The 23,276-nt window shown below is 37.2% G+C and overlaps 2 protein-coding genes and 1 long non-coding RNA gene across 8 annotated transcripts in view; all 3 read right to left on the reverse strand.

Moving 5' to 3' along the window:
* The window catches only part of LOC109043598 (Ca[2+]-channel protein alpha[[1]] subunit T), a 370,781-nt gene that overhangs the window by 132,345 nt on the left and 215,160 nt on the right, over window positions 1-23,276 (reverse strand). The window lies entirely within an intron of this gene.
* The window catches only part of LOC140224018 (uncharacterized), a 91,324-nt gene that overhangs the window by 36,152 nt on the left and 31,896 nt on the right, over window positions 1-23,276 (reverse strand). The window lies entirely within an intron of this gene.
* LOC109038367 (uncharacterized) overlaps window positions 7,814-23,276 on the reverse strand; it is a 29,615-nt gene continuing 14,152 nt past the window's right edge. For all 5 annotated transcript variants that reach the window (XM_072296885.1, XM_072296884.1, XM_072296883.1 and 2 more), the window contains 9 exons: window positions 22,652-22,772; window positions 21,846-22,096; window positions 21,305-21,418; window positions 20,304-20,464; window positions 19,002-19,207; window positions 15,812-16,049; window positions 14,714-14,847; window positions 12,635-12,890; window positions 7,814-12,521 (listed from right to left, as the gene is read on the reverse strand). In XM_072296885.1, the coding sequence (XP_072152986.1) occupies window positions 12,417-12,521; window positions 12,635-12,890; window positions 14,714-14,847; window positions 15,812-16,049; window positions 19,002-19,207; window positions 20,304-20,464; window positions 21,305-21,418; window positions 21,846-22,096; window positions 22,652-22,772 (1,586 nt within the window). In that variant the 3' untranslated portion in view covers window positions 7,814-12,416. The remainder of the gene's footprint in view (window positions 12,522-12,634; window positions 12,891-14,713; window positions 14,848-15,811; window positions 16,050-19,001; window positions 19,208-20,303; window positions 20,465-21,304; window positions 21,419-21,845; window positions 22,097-22,651; window positions 22,773-23,276) is intronic.

Genomic DNA, 23,276 nt, shown 5'->3' on the forward strand with positions numbered 1-23,276 from the left:
GTATGTCGTCCATTCCACCCAACAAAGCACGACAAAGCAACGATAAGACATAGCTAGCCGACCAATCACGCTTCGCCATTTAACCTATATCATCCATTTCCATCCGACAAATCCAAAATAACAACGATCAGGCTGCTGCCTTATTTGTGTGCAGCACCTTGTAGCATAATACTGCCGCATCATCAGGGGAAACATCAGAAACACTTCCGGACTTCCGAAGGTTTAATTAAAAATTGTGAAAAAGATTAATAAATTCCAGATTTTGTGAAATTTATTCGAGTCTTGAAATTTCACTTTTCATATCTGAGGACAGTATAGAATCGTCATGGAAGCAGTTAAATTTTTTACTGATCTCAACTGACATCAAATCTGAGATCGATATAAAATGTAACGAGTTTAATGTAATTTTGACAATGTTCATCAGCTCATTCTTATCAGAAAAACTCGTATTTTTCGGTTAATGTACATCAATTCTAAACCTTTAAACAACGAGGCGAGCCAGGCGCCTCGTCGGCGGCGCGGCAGAGGGCCGGTCGCGTTTCGTGGATTCGTTGGGCCCCGTTCAATTTTCGAGTCTAGGTCAGCTTTGGAAAAGGAAAAAGACCATTAATGAAATAACGATGACCACTTGCGAGCAATAAAGGTCGTTGGGTCGACGGAATCTTCGGCGCAAGGACGCGTACGCAAACAATAATACACCGCGGTCCACGTTGACAACGTCGAGCGGGCACACGTACCACGGCGACGACGCGACGCGGTATTGTTATCCGTTCGTCGACGTCAGAGGACGTATAATTTTCCCAATTTAATGAGACGCGAAATGAGCGCCGCTGCGATGCGATGCTCTGAAATTACGCAGGACCGAGATGAACGGAGTTGAGCGGGAAATGTTGATCTATTTCCCGCGTGAACCCCACAATGAGAAAAATGTTTGAATCAGTGAGAACGAAAACACACCAACAAAAAAATGAAAAGAATCAATACACACACGAAACCGAACAGTGAATGAAGAAATTAGTCTAAGAAAGAGATTTTTGGTGCCAAAATACAAGCACTTATGGGCATTTTAAAGGTCCAAGTTGGAACAAGTGCGCTAACTTCAACGACTTTTATACAAATTGACTGTCTCTTATGAAAATTGAGCAATTTCGAGTTACCGAGTTGGTGTGTTTTCGAGCTCACCAGTGGCGTGGCGTGCTTTGCGATATATCGATAGATATGCCACTCAAACCTATGAAAAAAGATCGATTATCAGGGTGTTCGCAGCGAACACGCTAGTAATCGATTCTTTACCAGATAGTTTCAAATGGCGAGATATCGATAATCGATCATTCACGCCACTCCACTGGCTGATTCATTTGTGTTCCTGTGTTACTTCTGGTTAATATCGAAAGTGAAACACGAACAAACCCAAATTTTGTGTTGATTTTGCTACAGTTTGCGGTGAATTTAGCGCCGAAAACACCGGAGAGACTGGGAAACTCCAAAGACAACCGAAGGCTTGGATTGTTTCGTATTTTACGTCACATATTAATATAGAATGTCGGTTACTTTTTCTTACCGAGTACATACGGGGTGTTCTGAAACGATGGTGAAACTGCAGAAATGTGTTTGTCGGTTTCCGGCATCCGCTGCGACTTTTTGTAATTCTTTATTTCCTAAAAAGAGAATTACTTACCGACGAAAACTTCGGTGATTTTTCTTCTCTGTATGAGGAGTATCAGGTAAAAAGCGGGTCTCTTTTGAAAATCTTACATAGAGGTGCAGACTTTAGAACACCGCAAACGATTTTCGCACTTTTGCAGTTTCACTGCGTGTTGAGAAGTTCCGTGCCATCCATGTGCCATTTAAGATTTCTCTAAGATTTTGAAGGGTCCAAAAGTCGTTTTCTTCGATCTTGAAGCACTCACAAAGTGTCAGGTCTCTATAACAATCTGTTCAAAAGTTACAAGGTACATGCAAGGTGCTACTGGTGAGGTACTTTTGTATCACCCTTTAGATCGTAAGAGACATAAACTTCTGTATTTACGGTCGCTTCTGAATGTGGATGTACATACAAAACGCGTGAGAAAGATTCAGTTATCGATTTTATCAGTTGTCAGTTATCATTAAACGCACAAGCGGCTAACAGTCCTGACGTTAGAAATGATTTTGGACATCTCACCGGCTTCTCTGGCTCTGAGACAAAAGGAAGGTCGGACAAATCAAAGGAAAATCAGGGTGATGGCGGAATTCTTATGGTCCATAATGATCGGAAGCACACAATTTCACAAAAGGTGAACTATTTTTGCAGACGATTCTTGTTGACAAAAATGGGAAACCCTCATTCTTTGATTATGATTATGATTATGATATTGTTTTCCAACATCCGTCCACTGTGATGATTTTAGGAGGATCAGTTATGTGCGATGTTGTTTTAGATCTTCCTTTGAGAAGTGTTCTGATGATCTCTTTTCATTTTGTAAAACTGTAACAGCAATTTTTAAAGTCCAACGAAGGCAGAGCCTGTCCTGCGCGGGCAACAAAATACGAAACGCCTTCAGATCTCTCCTTATGCAATACGGACGACCATCGAGCACGAATATTTGCGTTCTGTTCCATCCAGGCGCTATTTTCGGTGTCGCTTCGCATCACATCCATCCTTCTGTAGAACAAATTCTGCACACCTCCTCTGCGATTTTCCAAAAGAACATTTCACGCAAAACACGTTCAACACAATATGAATTTTCCAAAATCAACTCAAAAGAGACAAAGTATACATACCGTTTTTTATTTTATAATCCGTTCTGCGAGAAAATCGATGCCAAATACCTTAAGTTTTATTATGTAAGAAATTTTAACACGGACAAGTTGGTATACCTCATTTGGACGTCATTCTACCAAACCGACCTATGTGGAGGTGAGAAATATGGGGTGTGCTCGTCGAAGCTGCATAAGAAGCAATGTAAAAGTGGGCGTGATTCCTTTTGAAGAATTGGAAAAGCGGGATTTTACATTCTATCAAACAGACCTATGTGCCAACTGAATGCGGAACTCATGAGCCGCGGGCCTGGCAAGAGAGCGTTGTGAACAGGGCTCATGAGTTAAAGCGCCCCAACGACGATCTCCCCGTCGCGCCTCCCGTTGATCATTGACGCTGACGTCACTGGCGCTTTATTATTCCCATTCACTCTTACGGTCAGAGAACTAACGAGCACACCTCATATTTCTCACTTGCACATAGGTCTGTTTGATAGAAATACGTCCATTTGCCGTGCAAAAGAAAAGCGTCGTATGAACCTTTCTTATGAACCGTCTTTGATGGAATGCGAATTTATTGGGAAAGTTGTAAATATTTTCTTCTAATTTTTCAGACAATATTGTTCGCAATTTAATATGAGCTATTTGAAAATGTTTAGGAAAAGACGCACAACTCTCCTCTAAAATAAATAGTTTATTGGGGGAAATTTTACAACGTTTAAATGTTCATCCAGCGTTTTTCTTCAGCACGGCTTGGTTGGTCCCGAAATGTCTCGATACGTTTATGAATCAATTCACGAAAAGCCAACCGCACATGAATTCTAGCTGGAGCGCAATTCAGCTATGCATTCACGACTGCAAAAAAGTCGAAGGAAATCGACAAGCCCAGCGTGCATGGAGGCTATTTCCATTTTAATCTTCTGCCACATTCTTACGGCGCAATGATACAACTATTTGAACTCTCCGAAATGCGTGAGGTATCACGTCGCATTTGAAGGCGTTTTCAAAAACAGCCAAGTTCCGATACCTGGTTTATCGTTTTGAATAGTTCACATTATTTAGTTTTCATTTCCAACCACTTGTTTATTTATAATCCTCATATAAGAACCACCCTTTTGCTAAATACCATTCTAGCTGAAGCTCACCTAAGATATATGCATTGATGACTGCAAAAATGTGAACGGAAATCGAAAAGGCCGGCGTGCATGAAGGCTATTTCAATTGTAATCTTCCGTCAGATTCTTACGGCGCAATGATACAACTATTCGAACTCTCAGGAATGCGTGAGGTATCACGTCGCATTTGAAGGCGTTTTCAAAACAGCCAAGTTCCGATACCCGGATTTTCGTTTTGCATAGTTCATATTATTTTGTTATATTCTGTACCACTTGTTTATTCTTAATCCTCGTATAAAAACCACCCATTTGCTAAATACAATTACTGTCGATGGATGGTTATGTGATTCTAGATTAGGTACTTGGGTACCACAAACATCGAAAAAAAAAGGATGCTGACTTTACATTCTGAATGTAAAAAAGTGTGCGACAACTCGCAAAACGCTGAGTTAATCGCCACAGCAATTACTATAGCAATGTCAAGATGTAAAGCTGACTGCCATGGCGGTTAACCCAGCGTTTTGTGAGTTGTCGCAGACTTTTTTACAACCAGAATGTTAAGTCGGCATTCTTTTTTCTCGGTGAATTTAAGGTGAGTTTCTACTCGTTTCTAGAACTTCAGCTGAATAACTAGCATCTATACCCTCAATTTGCAGCCCAATGAAATTATGCGGACATTTCACACACACCTCAACGGAGGCCTCAACTTTTCTCATTCTTCCTGGCACGCTCACAGTTCTTCTCGAACCCAAGAGAAACAGTTGTTGTAGCGCCTCATATGAATATCAATTTCAGCCCCTCTCTATATGAGCTCCCGTCCTAAAATTAAAACCCGATTAAAATTCGCGAACGGAACCGCGAATTACGATTATCACCAATGGAAAAGGCTGATTGTGAGCCGAGGGGCCTCGGTTCTTGGTAGTCAAGACATGCTCTGCCCACCCGAACGGAAACGGAGTTGCCAAATCGGACGATGGGTCATTATCCCTCCAGAGAAATATGACTCGAAATTTTCACTACGCTCCGTTTTGAAAAGAAAAAGTATGCACTCGTGGGGGAGATCTTTCACCAATTTCATAAAGCTGACTTTCTAAAGTTACTAAAGAGCGTGTTCAGTCACCCCCTCTTCATGTCAACCCCCTTCACTCAACCCTCTCATCGAGATTTTCAGTGTTCTGAACATTTCGACGGTAAAACTTCCTGACCACGTATCTCGGTTTGCGACGTTGCATACTTCTGCCGTGCCAAGGAAAAACGCCGTATGAGCCTCCAGACGTTGCCAAATTTCCTCTGATAAAATGCGAATTTCATCGGGAAATTGTAAATATTTTTCTTCCAATTTTTCAGACAATTTTGTACGCAATTTAATCCAAAATATCTGAAAATTTCAAGGAAAAGTACGCATAAATTTCGTCAAAAATACATGTTTTATCCAGGGAAATTTGGCAACTCTCGAATGTTCATACGGCGTTCTTCCTTAGCATGGCAGACTTCCTATCCTACTTTATTTTTCATATATGGGAAACTACTCAACGTCAATGTTTGAAAACTTCCGTGATTTTCCTTCTCTATGCGAAGAAAATTCCCCAAAAAAATTACAGAATAATATGGATTCTTTCTCCCCAAAGGAAGGTAATTAATCGCGGAGCTTTTAAAACAAGGGATACAGGTTTGAGAGTTTTAACATCGATTTGGGGTCGAAAAATTAATGTTTGCACTACAAACCAAAAGAAACCCTCAGACATCAGACCAGGTATGAATTAGGTAAAACACTAGGTAAGCAGCATGAATTCTCATCATAAGTTCACGAGAAAAATGGATCACACAACGAGAAGTATGGAAAACAACTTCTGTACGAGACATTGCAGTTGACACTACAGGAGTGCGTACCTCGTTTCAGGTGTTTCATAATAACCTCTTCAATTTTATTTTATCGACGAAAAACAAGACAATGCTACAACTTGAAATTTTCATAGATCAATCTTCACACACCAGAGGAAAAAGCAGAGAAATGTTCAAAAAATGTCTTGGAGTATTAATTTTTCTATCTAAAAAAGAAAGTATGACAGTCTGGAGCGTTGCGAACCGAGGGACGCGTAAAAGGAGCACAGTTGGCACTCGTCGGCAGTGCACAAGGGTACTCCTTCCATTTACAAGATAGGCAACACGAGCAGGAATACTGGTCGTATCAATTATTATCGATGATGAAGTTAGAACTACCTGCGTTCGAATATCTCCGATTATGTTTCATATTTTCAAAACATAAATGGAAGAACGCCGTATGAGCCTCCGGACGTTGCCATACTTCCTTTGATAAAAAGCGAATTTAGTGGTAAAATTGTGACTATTAATCACGGCAGTTTTTGAGAATTCGCCAAAAAAAAATGAAGTTGATTTAACGTTCTAAAGGTAAAAAAAAGTGTGCGAGAACTCACGAAATGCTAAATTACCCGCTACAACAGTTAGTTCTACATCTTGAGATTGCTTTAGTGACTTCTGTAGCGGTTAAAACAGTATTTTTAAACTCTCGCACACTTTTTTCACATTTAGAAATGTTAGATCAACTTTTTTATCGGTGTTGCAGTTGAGAGGTTTTTCATTTAAAAAATGAAGTATGACAGGACGCATACCGAGATGCGTGGTTGCGGACTTTTGCCGCGCCGTCGAAAACGCCCTTACTTACAAACTATACAAATGTCCTTTCAACTCCTGCCTGCAACAATTCGAGCTTCACGGATGTCCGTGTTGCATACCCACGGAATCGCAGGCGTTGTGACTATCCAGGCACTCACGACTTCACCCTCACTCGCGACGCGACTTGGCGCCAACGGCGGGCTTTACTTTGAGGATTAAAAAAGGCAGGGCAAAGATAGTTAGTTAGTTAGTTAGTTAGTATATTTTAAGACATTTAGCGTCACAGGCTATTAACGTCTTTACAGAGAATTTTGGAGATGGGAGTATATACGAAAATTTAGATTTTTGAATTAAGAGAGGTGAAGAGTTTCAGAATTTTGGTAGTAACATTGGGTTCATCGCATGTAAGTGGGTTTGCATTTCTGTTGATTGTAGGGGAGTAGATCTGTGATTGGAGATATCTGAGGGCAGAGCGGTCAATAATTACGTGTCTGACGGTTAGAGGTGATAAATTACAGAAGTTACAGATGGGTTGATTTTCTTTGGAGATGATATGATTGTGACTGAAAAAAGTGTGACCTATCCTGAGACGCGCAATTTGAACTTCACATGATCTTGTTTTGTGGTTAGATGTTCTTGGATATGGCATGGGGGCTCTACGGAGACGATTTTGTTCACTTGTGCTCCTCTCTTGTTCCCACGAGTTGTTGCAAGAATAGTTGTATACACGATTATAGGATATGAGTATCTATTATGCTTCAGCTTTGATATCATGATGCGCTGAGCATGATTTGTAGAGCAACTTTTCATTTCGGAGATGTCTTCCAAGTTTAGGTAAATGTAGAATGGTAGGCTCTCTGCCATTTACATGAGTACTCGCAGTGAAGCCCACCGCATGATAGAACGACCCTTCTAGAGAAAAAATATTCCAGAGATGAAATATTATACTAAAAATGCAAATTTTGATGTTAATTTTTCGCATTACATATTGCATAGGGTGATCATTGAAAGAATTTTTACGAGAAAATTAATGGAGCTACTTCTGAAACCTTCACGTTCCACATTAACATCGATATGAATTTTTAATGTTTCCACATTTTGTCCAATTCCTCTCGTTGTCTTCATTGAGCGTCACATTGAGCGCCGCTGCTGAGACGAATAGTGTCTAAAGTCAAAACGCCTTCATTTTCGTGCGTATGCAACCCGAGCATCCATGGAGCTCGAATAGTTGTATCCAGGCGTTATACGGAAATTCTTTTGGTGTCCCGTCACATGCCACTCAAATCAAAGCTTTAACAAAGACAAAGAAAAAGAAATAGATGTTAAGTATTTCAAAAGCAAGTTTTATTTTCAAATACAACAGAGTAAATTACACAAATTTCAAAGAGAAATCAGACAAGGAAAAACATTCAGTAGTAATGGAAAAGAACAGAAAAAGTCAAATGAGACAGGAAGAATACTTTACTTCAGTCTTCTTCTCTATTATTTACCCACCCAGGATGATTTACTTAGGTAACTCTTTGAAACAGATTTTTATTCAATTTAAACCATTTGCAAATTTTTTGTTGCAAAAGAGTAACTAATTCAAAAATTGTTAATCAAAACTGAACACTATCTAGCAAAACTTCGGCGATTGTATGAAATAATAACAAACTCAAACTAAGTAATTATTTTAAGTGTTTAAAAATAAGTGTAGGGGTACTAATCATAAAATTTGTGGAGGCTAACTAAATCTCAGGAGTATTCAGGTGAATCAACATCGAAAATGTCTTAATCCGCATCTTCATGCGAATTTTTTCACAGTATGATTTATGCAGGCAAATAAACTACATGAGTATGTATTTTTCTTTCATGACATTCTCTAAGAATGGTCTTGTCAATATTTATTAAGATGAAGGATAACTAAAAAGAAATCGTGAGGAGGTACATAATAATACTGCATTTGTCACTAAAAATAAAATTGGAAAAAACTATAGCTAAAAAGTAGGACTGAGTTTTTATCAGCCATAAGATTTGTTTGATACTAGTGGCATGCAGCAGGTAGTTTCAGGAATCATCTGTAACTATAAATTAGCTCACTGCATTCGAGAAGGAAATGGTAAACACAAATGGGGGTCCTTCAGCCTTCCATTATGCACCCAACAAGAACTATGCCACTGGGATACTATTTTTTACATTCATAAATAATAAATTAATTAATTAAAGAAAAACAGTGAAAAAGAAATAACATAGAAAAAAGAATAATAATGTCTAATAATACCTCCCTCTTCAAAAGAGATTCAAAGCTTCAATCAGAACTTTAAGGTAGAATCCACCAAATGAGGTAACAACAAAGTAGGTGGTTGACAATTCAAAATATCCGATACATACAGTGAACCTCAATTATCCAAACAGGGAATCGGCCCAGAATGGATGAATTGAAATTTATATATTCGAAAAATTAAAAATGAATAATGAATACTGACAAGTAGAAATCAAGTACTAACTAATCAGGTATGAATGAGAGGGCGGATTTAGGCATGAGCCACGTGGGCTGCAGCCCAAGGTGGAAAAATTTGGGGGGCAACGAATTTGCAGAGGTGAGGGGTTCTACTCAGTTTTGGTTGTCCTGCTGTGAAGTTGGCTCATACAAAATCTTACTCAAAAAGATTTCACTTTCAATATGTACCTAGTTCCTAGTAGCAAACTGGATACAAGACTCTCCTGAAAAAATGGCAGCAAAAGACAAACAGCTCATGAGCAGCTACTAGATAAATCCGCCCCTTTATAAATGAATGTACAATTACATATTAATTACATGATGCTGAACACTGCTGAAGTTGCAACTGCCAAATCAGCCCTTATAATCAACACTTAAATTAAATACTGATTTTATCTTAATTATCAGAGGTGCAAATGATTTGGGGGAAAAAAGGTTTGCCATGGATTGTACAGGACTAGATTCTACTGACAAAAAAGAGTATACAAAATGTATGTACTAAACAAAATGATCTCAGTTTTGCGATCAAGTCAGAAGAGAGGGTCTTGTAAAATATGATGAAGCAAGGGAATGGAAAAAGTAAAGAGATTGAAAAAATTAAGACCTAACTAGATAGATCCACGATAAAAATTGCAGAAGGTTTGAAAATTGGCAATACCTAAAATTGAAAAACAAAGTTTATGATAGTACTTTATCAGGAAATTCAGCTTTCTTTTCATTAGAATAGAGTTTACAGTCAATTTTAGGATAAATTAGTCGCAAATTACACAGCAAAATCCTGTGAATAGCTACCAAAAAAATTTGAAAATCCTTGATGTCTCTAAAATTTTCATCATTTTGAAATTTTACCAGCATTTAGAGAAAAGAGGAAAATGACTATCACAGTACCCATGAAAAAAGAATAAATAATTTAAAATGTACGAAAAAACTGGGATGACAGTTCCAAAATAAGTTTGGTTGCAAAAACAGCTGAGCAGAGAAGATATATCTAGCTAGATACATTTTTTTTTTTTTTTAATTTCAACACATTTAATGAAGATAATATGCTTAAAGTATATCAATCAATTAATGATTGAATAATGAAATGACACCACCAAGCTCTTTACCACATGATTTTAATACCGACGCAAGTAAAATTTCCTTCATAAGTCAACTATTGAATAGAGTACAAGCTGTAAAGAACACAATTAGAAATATGGGCCCTCAGTCATTGTTTATCTAAAAAAGAGCATATTCTTGTAAAAAGAGAAAACGAATTTTCAAAATTAGAAAGACAATGACTTAAAATGCACTTAACAGAGGTACAACTATTTTTAGAGCAAATTATGTCATTAGCAGTTGTCTATTTATTTCATAAAAACCAACTGATTGAGCTAGGGGTGGAAAGTAAACAGGAATTTCGCCCTGTCAGTGCCCAAACTAGCACATTGTAGTTTTTTTTTTTTCCTTTGTTTTTTGCTGTTTTCAGACAAACCGGTAAAAATTACTTTGAGTATTGACTGATCTATGAGGATTTTTCTTGGTGTTGCTCAGCTACAGCTCGCTCTTTCACACACTATGATTTTTAGGAGAAACTTATAACAATAAGAGTATAATCGGACATTCTCAAAAGAAAACAAAAGTACAAAAACAAAACAGAGTTAAAAACAATAAAACAGTAAAATAGTAATAAGCTTGGAGCTTTAATTAGGTATACTAAAAGTTACCTAGAGTAATGTAGTACTAAATGATAATATGTATAAGTTCACAAAAACTAAAATACAGAGGCTCTCGAGACAAAAAGAGCGATAAAGCTATTATGCAAGACACATTGACAATAGAACAAACCTGACTAGTTATCTAAGAGCCTGAACTTAAGAGAGAAAAAAGGTGAAAGGTAACCAAGACATGGAAAAACATTAATGTTCAAAAAACTCAATTTTTCTGACACCTCAATTAGTTTTGTTGTGACTTGATACAGAAAAAAAAAAAATAATAAATGAGTCATCGTTACGCCTACAAGAATTAAAAACAGCGAGGCTTCATTTAATAAATTTCAGAGCTTGTGTTTCTCTGTGAAATAGCTTTGACTTACATCTATCTAAAATTCCACCTTAAACTTAATATGGGCCATCAGTTTCTTAATAAGTCGTTGGCATAAATTATAGTGCAGAGGCTTTCAATAGTATTCTACTTGAAATTTTGATGAGAATACAGAACTCGTAATACTCAAATTCACACCTTGTCTAGTGGTCCATTTAGTCAAAGTACCAATCAAATTCACCTCTAAGAGGTAGACAATTTTTCTAACGATACACAGTTATCGAGAATTCTCATGTAAAAATATTTAAAGCTATTTTAAGAAGGTGAGAATTCTTGATGAGTTTGATCAGCATCTAATAAAACACGTGCGTTTACAGAGAGAGAAAAAAATATGCTAAAGATCTATATATGAATGATTTTGGAGACTTTGGCAGCATAAAGCTTTGGTTTGTTGTTCTTGTTTTACTGTTCATTGGTTTAGTCTAAAATGATAACAGGCAGGCACATACCAAAAACTAAACTTTAAAAAATTTTAAGTGCAGTGTTTCAAAATCTCTACTCTTAATAAACTTTTTTGACAGGGAATGGCAAACTTCATTGCTTGAAATCCACAAAATGGTCCTGAACAAGAAAAACAAAGAAAAATCACAGAAATTTTTAAGAAATTATTATGTTGATTAGTTATTCAACATTATATAAAGAAGGAGGGGAAGCCGATAATCTCATAAACCAATGACTGCTGTTTCCTGGTTTAGCTATTGAATACTATGCCTTGTCGAGACTATGAAAAGAGAAAGGATCACAATCACTAATTTCCTTTTCTTCTCAAGTTTAGAAATCTCTGTTTGAAATTCAGTAAACCCTTAAAATTTAAAGTTAGCAACATTGAATTACTAGACCACACTAATTTTATTTACATTTAGAATGAAAGAGTATCTCTGAAAAAATTTGATAAAATTTAAGGTGTTCATTTCACCTTGGTAAGTACATAGGTACCCAAATTCAAAATATTCATGAGCAAGGCTTAAACTATAACACAAACAGATACATAATTTGAAAACTACCTATAAAAACAAGGGAACTAAAAAGATCAGTATTTCGGTATAATCACATAATTTTGGTAACGATCAAAATCGTTAAAAAAGACAGAAAGAGAAACTTAGCTACCATTGAAGGAAGAGTATAAAAAAAGGACCAACAGGCCCTCAGTGGTAATCAAAAAGCAAATTTTGCTTTGAATCACAATACTTCAAATTTGGTTTTGACCAAACGCCTAGAACCGACAATGAGTTTACGTCAGATCGGTAGCCCAGACTTTTAAAAAGCCTGAAAACTTCATCAAAAATCTTCTAGAAAAAAATAGCACCGTGAACTGCGTTGAACGCCAATGAAACGAACTAAATGGCTTCAGATTTACATTTTTCTTCTTACAGAAGATCCTTGCAGTAGCAAAATTTGCGTAAATTGTGCAAGGTGTTCTCGATACAGCCATCCTGCTCACCATACTCATTGATACGGCTGATGTCTTCCATCTGAAACAGAACAGACTTGTTACTACCGGCAGGTTAGAAACTTTATTGAGTCGATTTGGAGGAGACAACACAATGATGCATTGCGATCATGCATTAGAAACATTCATCCTTACCTTCAACTTGTATGAGTTGCCATTCACATCGTAATTGACTGAAAACTCAAAAATTCCGTCACCAGGGGAGGTTGTCACTTTAAGCTGGTACGTTTCCATTGTTACATGAACACTGTCAGACAGGTCTGGTACGAATCCGTCATTATCACGAGCACCTTTAAATTTCATTACACTTCTATTTGGCACCATTTTCGTTGCCCAATGAATCTGCTTAATAGTTAGTTTGGCACATAAATCAGTGAACTCGGCATTATACCTGAAAAAAGTAAAACTTTGTGAAAAAAATAGAAATATATGCAAACTTACAATTATACTCTCTCTACGCGTGTAAGTTAGAAGCTGAAGATGGCATGATAATCTGATCAAGCTTTTTTGACAGATTATCACACCTAATTCGAACACTTCAAGTGCCATACTTTTGGTAGGCATGTTGGTCATTGGTGCAGGCAATTGTCAGGTTTGTTATTTGCATCAGATTTTGGGTTGGTTATCTGAGAAGCTGGCTCATTAACACGGCCTTAGCTGTATTTTCCCTCAAAATTAGAGTAAAATAATTTGGAGACCAATAGAAAGAGAAACTTGTTTCTCACATTTCTTTATGTGATGAGAGAATCATTTTCTATTACGTCACATCTCGCTGAGGAAAAAATTGTCACATTAAAAAACAGGGCACCTAGCATGAAAAACTAATTACTTAAAATATTCTTGAGAAAAGAGGGAGGGGAAGAGACAGAGAGAAAAATGAAGTTACAGGGCTCATGACAGAGCTCTTGAAAATTTATTGATGATTTGGTTCTTGATTTTTTTATGTTAGTTTTTAGAGATAAGTCGATGCAATGCTTTAAAAGAACTTATCAATGGCAAAACAACTTTCTTTGAAAAGTGAATATACAAAGACACTGATATAATATGAAAATTCTAATCCAAAGGACTACGTGCAAAACGGGCCATTTGGGGCTCGGGGCAGAAACCTTTGAGACTTGCCCTATTCATTCACCTAACAATGCCCCATCTTTTCCCAAAGTTTCAAGCCCCCCAAAAATTTTGGGGAGACGCGGCGGGGGGTCAAAGTTAAAAACCGGCAAAATTTTCGCGAATTTATTACTCGAAAACCAAGAACTTTTGGAAAACGCGGTTTAAACGAGCGTATTCAGCGTGACGAGAGCTTTCAGAAAATGTATAACATCATAGGGTTTTGTCAACTTCAGCTCGAGTTATCGCCTCCGAAGCGCCGGAACGCTCAAAGAAGACCCCTTATTTTTTCACGTTTGGGCCGATTTAAAAAAAAGCCATTGTTTTATTTTGATGAAAAACTAATATGTTGTTCCTGACTCTCTGTAGACCCTCTAGCTCTTTACCGCATGCTGGGGAAATGTATTGGTCGCGAGTTATAAGAGCCGAAAGGAGCGAAGGTCGGGAAAATCGGCTATTTTAAACTGCGCGCGGCGACGGATCAGGAGACATGTGGCAACAATGCGAGGTCGGCAGAGGAGTGTGATTCGCCGAACTGAGTGGGAGGGGACGTTTTCCTTCCGATCAACGCCGCGCGCGCAGTTTAAAATAGCCGATTTTCCCGACCTTCGCTCCTTTCGGCTCTTATAACTCGCGACCAAAACATTTCCCCAGCATGCGGTAAAGAGCTAGAGGGTCTACAGAGAGTCAGGAACAACATATTAGTTTTTCATCAAAATAAAACAATGGCTTTTTTTTAAATCGGCCCAAACGTGAAAAAATAAGGGGTCTTTTTTGAGCGTTCCGGCGCTTCGGAGGCGATAACTCGAGCTGAAGTTGACAAAACCCTATGATGTTATACATTTTCTGAAAGCTCTCGTCACGCTGAATACGCTCGTTTAAACCGCGTTTTCCAAAAGTTCTTGGTTTTCGAGTAATAAATTCGCGAAAATTTTGCCGGTTTTTAACTTTGACCCCCCGCCGCGTCTCCCCAAAATTTTTGGGGGGCTTGAAACTTTGGGAAAAGATGGGGCATTGTTAGGTGAATGAATAGGGCAAGTCTCAAAGGTTTCTGCCCCGAGCCCCAAATGGCCCATTTTGCACGTAGTCCTTTACAAACAGACTCACGAATTCACATGTTTAACGAAGAGTTCGCCGATATTCTTCACAACATAGCTGCTTACACTTAACCTTTCCCAGTCAAGACAGGCACACCAATGGGGCTCGATGAAAGCATCCCTGCATGTTCGCTCTGGAGGGATCTTGAAAAAAAAAAATAAGAAGTATAAAAAATAGGAGTTAAACTTCAGGGGATGAAGAAAGATTCTTGCTCCCAAATCGATTTCAATTAAGCGATTATAAAATTTCCAGAGCTCCACATCAACGACTTCCAAATTTCTCACTTGCTTACATGCCCTACACAAGGGGGGACCCAAAATAATAGGAATATTTCTGTAACTTGGCAACATCGCATACTTCTGAGCTTGATTAAGAAAATTTGGGGAGAGGGTAGAGCGGATAGGGGTCAAAGTTGAAACTTTAAAATGGCATATCTTGTGAGCCGTTGTCATAGAGATGATCGTACAAGCGGAGGTCATATACTCAGGATCCAATCTAGATTTTGATCAGAATGTGATCAGAAGTCTCTTTATGCTAAACTTCGGATCTCTGAACTGGAAAGGCACAAAAATAGTAGAAAAACTGGCAAATGAAAACTATCAATTTTAAAAATGAACTTGCTGTTCCTAAAGTGAATTAATGAGGGTGGAAATACACTAACGCAGAAAAAAAATGTTCAAGAAACAAAAAATCTCCGCAGTAGGTAAAGAAGTTGGCCAAAGAAAGCTTTAGTGTGCCGAAGAACAATTACTTTAGGACACTACAAAGTTCCAAGTTATGTGCCATCTTCAATGGCTTTTATGGAAATTAAGCATCTTTGATGAAATTTGGGCCTTTTTAAGTTTCCGGGTTGGTGGGTTTTCATTCTCATAGATTCCATTATATTATGTTCCGATTTTTCGACATCTAAGATTTTGTGTAAAGACTTAACCTTTAATAAATCTTACAAAAGCGGAGCATACCAATTGATTGTGAAGGAGGTTGGTCTGAGCTTCAAAGTTCATCTTGGAGAAAGGAGAAGGAGTGGAGCTATGATTTTTTAAATGTTATATGTATACCATAAAGAAAGGGACAATTTTCAATTCTTTGCAAGCACTGAATAATTACCTTCTTGAAAAGTGATATACCCCTGTTGCTGATATTTCCAGGACCATCTCCCGAAAAGTGGAGCACATCTCTAAGAGTTGCATGAATATCAAATGGAGACGTCAGACTGTGAACGTTATACCGGAAATTTTTAATTGCCTCTGGATACATTTTTTCAAACCATGGCGGAAAAATAAAGGAGAAAAATGGAAGTCGTTCTTCCAGTTTCCCTTGCTGTGTATTTCTTGTCTCTGCAAACCTATGAAAATCAAAAATATGATATTTTTTAAAGAAATATAGGGGGGAATGACTTTCAAATTAAAGAAAATTCAATCTAAAATACTGAAAAATAATAATTTATAAAAAAAGACACTTTTTGGTCGTCTTTTCTTTAAAAAAAACTTCTGATTGATTAAGAGATAAGTTCAAAATTTGGGATGCTCAAAACTTTTTACAGGCAATTTGAAAATTTAATTTTTCTGCTACACACACTTCACCTGCAGGCATAAAATCATTCTCCAAAGCATATAAGGATGTTTAAATGAATATACTGTAGGTCATGAGGTGAGGCTTTGTAAAGTTATGGGGCAGCGTAATGTTGTAATTAACAAGTCTTTTTGAGTTAAGTCAAAGATCAATTGCATTACCCTGGTGATCTTGGCAATATCTAGAGAGGGACTGAGTATTGTTGAAATTACTCAGACCTTATTGGGTGATGCTGAAAAATAGATTGCAAACGAAAATTTGTTGGATAAATTGTGTGTACAGTAATAAGGGTTTTCGAGTTTCTAGAATTAAATTGAAAAACATGAAAAAGTGAATGTGCTGGTTAGAGAGAGGAACCACATTTGAGCTGAATAAAGAAAAACTGAATTTTGACTTTTAAAAACATAAATTTTAACTTGGAGGATGATAGTCAAAACCTGTCAAAAATCGTTAATACTATGTGCCATTGAGGAACAAATTTAAGGAAGTGCACTGTCCAACAAGTGAGCTTCAACGTTACCCTTAAGCTGTTACATAATTTAACTTTTTTTTTTCATTTCATACTTTCTCCTCGTTTAATGTCAACATTATCTGTCCATACTACATTCGTCATGACACATCAACGGTGAAACTGCAGAAATATGAATCTCCTTTGCAGTGTTCAAAAACTCTGCTCCTATTTTAATTTGCTAGACAAGAACAAATCAAAGCTATTGCTTGAAAGTTCCATTTTTAATTCTTTACATAGAGAAGATTGACCAAAAAGATATCAAAATGACTTAGTACACTTATTTATTTGAAACATAAAATATGATAAAGAGCCTGCAACATTGCAAACAGAGCTAAGCATTCCTTCAGTTTTATCATTGATACATTATCTAAATTGGACGTATTTCTATCAAACGGAACTATGTGCATTAAGATGTGAGCCCTGTGACCCATAAGAATATATACGTAACAGGGCTCACATCATAATGCACACAGTTCCGTTTGGCAGAATTACGTCCAATTGAAGTATCTAGAGCATAAACATGCTAAGTGACATTTTCATGATGCCAAGAGAAACAGGTTAGCAGTTGAAAATTACACACGACCTTGACCTAACAGCCTGAAAAAAGCTAAAAGTATTTAAAAACTTGAAATTGAGTTGAGGTCATTTAATCCTTTTTACATTAAACACTTTGAGATTCACTTTTGGAAATTAGCTCCGTACACAATACTTAGTATTGTGTAGAGTTGGGGCCGGGTATCCGGCGATTATCCGGATTGCCGGATTATCCGGCCGGATACCGGATATCCGGCTCCGGCCGGATACGATTTTCGCGAGTATCCGGATCCGGCCGGATAATCGCGCTATCCGGTTTTTGGACCCGCCGAATAGTGCTTTTTTGGCCCTGAAAATTTCGATAAATTTTTGGTGGTATTCTTTCTTTTTTCTTCCCTATCAATACAATTTTCTGAATTTTTTCCTGAAACTTTTGACTTTTTTTCAGTCATGGTAATTGTTCGACCTTTATTACCGGAATAACGCACATGTTCTGCTAATTGACGCGATCGCAACGTAAATTCCTTTAGTCCGCGACCCGCGTGTTTCACTATGGAACGCCGTTAGTGTCAAAACCCTTTTCTTGCGCGCGCGGAATTTTTTTTGGCGCGCGGAATATTTTTCCGGCGCGCGGAATTTTTTTTCAGCGCGCGGAAAGAAAAAACCCGTTTTCGATGAAAATCTCTGAATTTCCGGATTCCGCGCCGGTTTTCGATATATTTGCGCCGTTTGTGTCAAAACTATTTTTGTCGGCGCGCCGCTTCAAATCTGTTCCGCGCGCGGAATTTTCGATATATCGATTCCTGCTCGCCGTTTGTGTCAAAACTATTTTTTCCGGCGCGACGCTCCAAATCTGTTCCGCGCGCAGAATTTTCGATATATCGATTCCTGCTCGCCGATCGTGTCAAAACTGTTTTTTCCGGCGCTGCACCAGAAAATAATTCCGCGCGCCACTTTTCCGATATATCGATTTTTCTGCGCGCGGAGAATACATATTCTCCGCGCGGCGCGGAACAGATTTGGAGCGTCGCGCCGGAAAAAATAGTTTTGACACAAACGGCGAGCAGGAATCGATATATCGAAAATTCCGCGCGCGGAACAGATTTGAAGCGGCGCGCCGACAAAAATAGTTTTGACACAAACGGCGCAAATATATCGAAAACCGGCGCGGAATCCGGAAATTCAGAGATTTTCATCGAAAACTGGTTTTTTCTTTCCGCGCGCCGGAAAAATATTCCGCGCGCCAGAAAAAATTCCGCGCGCGCAAGAAAAGGGTTTTGACACTAACGGCGTTCCATAGTTTCACTTTCATAGATGCAGGTGGAAATTCAAGGCCCGAATTTTGTTAGCTACGACCGATCGTGAGTCGAGTAAACTTAACCTCAAAAATCGCGACATTTTTCGCGCGAAAAAAGCACTATCCGGATCCGGTACTATCCGGATCCGGCCGGATACTTTTTTGAATTATCCGGTATCCGGATCCGGCCGGATACAAAAAACCGATATCCGGATCCGGTTCCGGTGACGCGAAAATTCCATTTCGGCCCAACTCTAGTATTGTGTAATCTTTTTTTCAAAAATATTGCTTATATACCCCAGATCCTTTAATAATATTCTATTACTAAATATAGGTACTTATATACTTTATAAAACATACTTAGAAATATTTTTTCAACAAACCTTGGTCCATGGTCACTCATGACGATTAGGAGAGTGTTATTTAAATAATTACCATCTTCAAACCATCTTAACCAATCTACGAAGTCGTCATCAATCGCTTGGACGAGGTTATAGGAATCATGAGAAATTTCGCCAAGAAAACTGAACACAAATTTTGGTTTGTCCCGGTAAACTTGGAAAACGTTCCGGGGGAAATCCATCAAGAGCTGGGCAAAAGGAAAAAGAAAAATTCAATGAAAAGTTTTCTAGTTGCGAAGTTAAATTTACTTACAACTCTGTTGATTTTAAAAAAAAAAAAATCTTAAAGGAAGGAGTGATAAAAAAAAAAAGCGACAAGAAAATTTTCACTCAAAAGCTTTAGAGGAACTCTTTGAATGTGATAGTGAAAAAAAGAGTATTCCTGAGCACCAAGAGTAAGGTTTCTCTTCAAAGGATCTAGTAATGGTTACTTGCGTTGGCTAAGCTCAAAAACCTCAGATTGCATCTTCGTAATCTTTTCTCATGTTTTATTTTTTTGGAGGAAAACTAACCAAGAGTTTTTATTAAAATTTCCTAATAATTTTATCCACTCACTCTATGTAAAAAATCACACAAAGTTGCAAGGAAAACTTTTGATTCGTTTTTCTTACAGAAAAGAAAACATGATGGGAGATTTTTAAACGATGGAATTGAGATGCACATTTTCCGCATCTGACCATCAATATCTAGTGGGATTTTCTCATTTTTTTTATGATAACCAAATATTTCCTGTAGTCTAATCCTCAACTAGTAACAGCGACTATAATGGTGGATCTGATTTTTTGAGGCCCAGGAGGAGTTGATTTCAAAATCAGAAAGATCTTGAAACACCGATCCGACCTGATACTCTGACACGTTATTGATGATTTTTTACCATTAAAACCAGTTGAATGGCTTACTCCCAAAACTGCCCATTTTTATTGTGATGTTTTGGTTTCACTGCATACTTTTCAATTTTTAAAAGGAACATGGGCAAATATATTTGATAGAAACATTCCAATTTTTTTATTCCATCTTTTAAAGGGAATATGTATCAGAATATTATTAGCTAAATATCTGTTAGTTTTCTTTTTATGCAAGAAAGTGTATGAGACAGAAATGAAACGTTACGATAGAGTTGCTCAGTTATTGAAGCGAGCCAATCCTTAATGAGTTCGGTGTCCAGAACATAGTAATGAACAATAAGAGATAATGAAAAGCGTGTCAAGACAAAGACAGAAACACTTTGTTGCAAAAATGATGTATAACTACAACCATAAAATAAATTAAATTTTATAAACTAACCAAATGCCTTGGTTTTCCCGCCATACACAGCTTACGATACTTGTTGAAAAATGGGGTGGCATCAATGAAATATGGTCTTGAATAATGATCCGTTGGCTGTTCTTTAAAACCTTTCAGGCGATAAGTGAAAGTTCCAACATTAGAGGAATCTTCAAAATAAGCTGTAATGAAAATAAAGTAACATATATATAATTTGAAGACATAAAAATAGAGCTTCAGATTTTGAAAGCTCAAGGGGGAAAGCGGGGACTTGTGCACAGATAAAAGTGTGTGATTGAGCAAAAGAGCAAGAACATAGCTCAGATTTGAAGAGGGTTCTGCAAAAAGTAAGAAAGGGCCAAAAAAAAAAAAAAGAAGAAGAAGGTAAGATGATCAAAATAAGAGGCTCTAAGATGCCATGCTAAGGAAGACTGTTGCATGAGTGTCGCATGAGACGTTGCCAAATTTCCTTCCAAAAATATGTATTTTTAGAAAAATCTGTGAATATTTGTCATTGAATTTTCAGGAAATTTTATTCCCGATTAGATCTAAATTATCTGAAAATTTTAAAAGAAAATATTCATTAATCTTCATGGAAATAAAGATTTTATTGGAGGAAATTTGGCATATCTCAAATGTTCATGCCGCTTATTTTCTTAGCACGACAGAAAGGTGCTTCAACTCAGTTCAGAACAAAAGGCTCCGCATTTTCGACAACAGTGCAACTTCTCAAAAATTAACAGACATAAAATTGCTGAAAAAAGTATTTTATGACCCAATTTTTTTGAGACTGGCACAAAGAAAGTTTGCAAAGAAAATTTTAACAGTTCGCTGTGGTCTGGAGGTTGTAAGAAACATAGTATCAAAAAATTTCAAATTCAGCCACCACCAAACTTGGTTTGTGTGCAATGTCCTATACTGATAGCTTTAGAGCATGACTGGATTTATATACAAGATTATGAGAAATATCATTCAATATTGAATTAAATCTTTGCGAAATACAAAAAGATAACTTCACTCACTAGTGACATATCCATTTTTTTGAAAATCCTTCCAAATAAAAGGATAAACATCCACATGACTAGCTTTTGACCCCATTCTCTTGCGTGTATCTGGAAGCTGGAGCTCTGTCTTACCTGCAAAAATTACGATCAAATTAATAAAACTACCCATTTTTGAAGCATATTTAACATCAACCAAGCAAGTCAAAATACTATGAGAACACAATTTTTCCAAAAATGTTATTAATGATTCTTCCCTTGTAGACTTGAGAGGATATTACATACCTTACGAAACAATCTTTTATACCTTTTTTGGGAACAATTAGTTTGAAATATTTGCTATTTTGAAAATACTTTCCACTTAAGTCTGCTGCTATTAAGTTCTATGTGTTCTGTCAATTCATACTTGGATCAGCTTGGTTTTAAACCTTTTTCACTCTCTGTAATCTTTTGAAACCGTCTTCTTGAAGGGAAGAAAGAAAAAAGAAAAAAAAACTGAATTGGAAACAATTCTTCATTCTTCTTTAAACAATGTGTACAACACTTTATAATAAGTACTCACCAGTTAAGATAGGGATCAAAGCTTGCGGTGTTCCATCTCCAATAATGTTGTAACCTTCCAGGATAATCGCTCCCATTTTCTTTAATTTGTCATAGGTCTTCGGTAATTTGCGTATCATTTTTAACCTTGACATGGAATCAGCTCCCATGATCATAACATTCAATTTAAGCCCATCGAGTGGCACATGTTCCCATCCAATTCTATCCAGTATGTCCTGATCATGACGAACACCCATCAAAAAACTGGACCATCTGCATTAAAATAATAGCCAATCAATAAAATATGACATATTTCATAGTTAGACATTCATAAGCTTTCTTAGTTTGTCATATGTTTCTAGCTGCTCTTTTAATCCCAACAGTTTTTTCAAAGAAATATCTTGAAATAGAGAAAATATAATTAAGTAAGATTAGTGGATTTAGTTTTATTAAAGTAGATAAAATAAAAAACCTCATTCACTCAAGTTTTCTACAGATTAAAATAACCCAAGAATGAAATGGCAATCATTGCTTATTGTGGCATATTTAATGGCAATCTTTAAACAGCAATCAGGTCTTATTGATGACTATACAGGATGATACAAAAGTCCCGCAACACCAGAATTAGAAATCACTCCTGTAACTGTTGAAAAAATTGAGATACAGACCTGAAATTTGGGTGTTCTTACGTCAAAGATAACTATTTTTGCCCCCCCCCCCTCCTTCCCCCCAAAAAATTTAAGGGGGTCATCCAGGAAAGAGGCAGAAGCTACACAGGGTTTAGGGGGCAGAACTCATGAGTTCCTCTGTGTACATGATTAAACTTACGATGCAGCATCTTGCGCTTCACAATCCGCTCGAACAAAGTCACTCCCTGCGAAATTGTGCTCAGTCCTTGTTTTTGTACTCCAACCAGCAAAGACAGAATCATCAGATTTTCTTAAAATATCTGCGAAAAGAAAAATTAAAGTCTCAATTCCATTGATCAGTTTTGTTTGAAACACATTTAAGATGCATTTCGGCGAAATTATGAAATTGTATCATTAATTGAAACAAGGACTTTCTTCCGAGTTAGAGGGCTGCGCTTTGCTAGTAAAGGGCCATTCTAGAACACCTACATACTAGCAGTTGTCTTTCTGATGGGAGGTAACTGTTATTAAGCCAAGCAGCGCATCTCTAAGGGACCAATGTTGGTGTGATTTAACTTTCCCTGCTAGATGAGTAATTTTCTGAATAATTCCGAAATTAGGCAAGACATCAACTTAGTCAAGAGATTTTCAGTAATAAGCTCCATGGTATTGTCAACTTCCTTTAAGCCAAGAGTTCTTTAAGAGAAAATTTCCTATTAGACAAACTTTCTTAAGGTCCCATCGAATTTTTCATATGAACAAAAATCCCTCTGAGTGGAATTTCTCTCTAAGTGGAACTAATAATCTGGTCTTTATGCAATTTT

The sequence above is a fragment of the Bemisia tabaci genome, chromosome 2 (assembly GCF_918797505.1).
Source record: "Bemisia tabaci chromosome 2, PGI_BMITA_v3".
Classification (NCBI taxonomy): Eukaryota; Metazoa; Arthropoda; class Insecta; order Hemiptera; family Aleyrodidae; genus Bemisia; species Bemisia tabaci.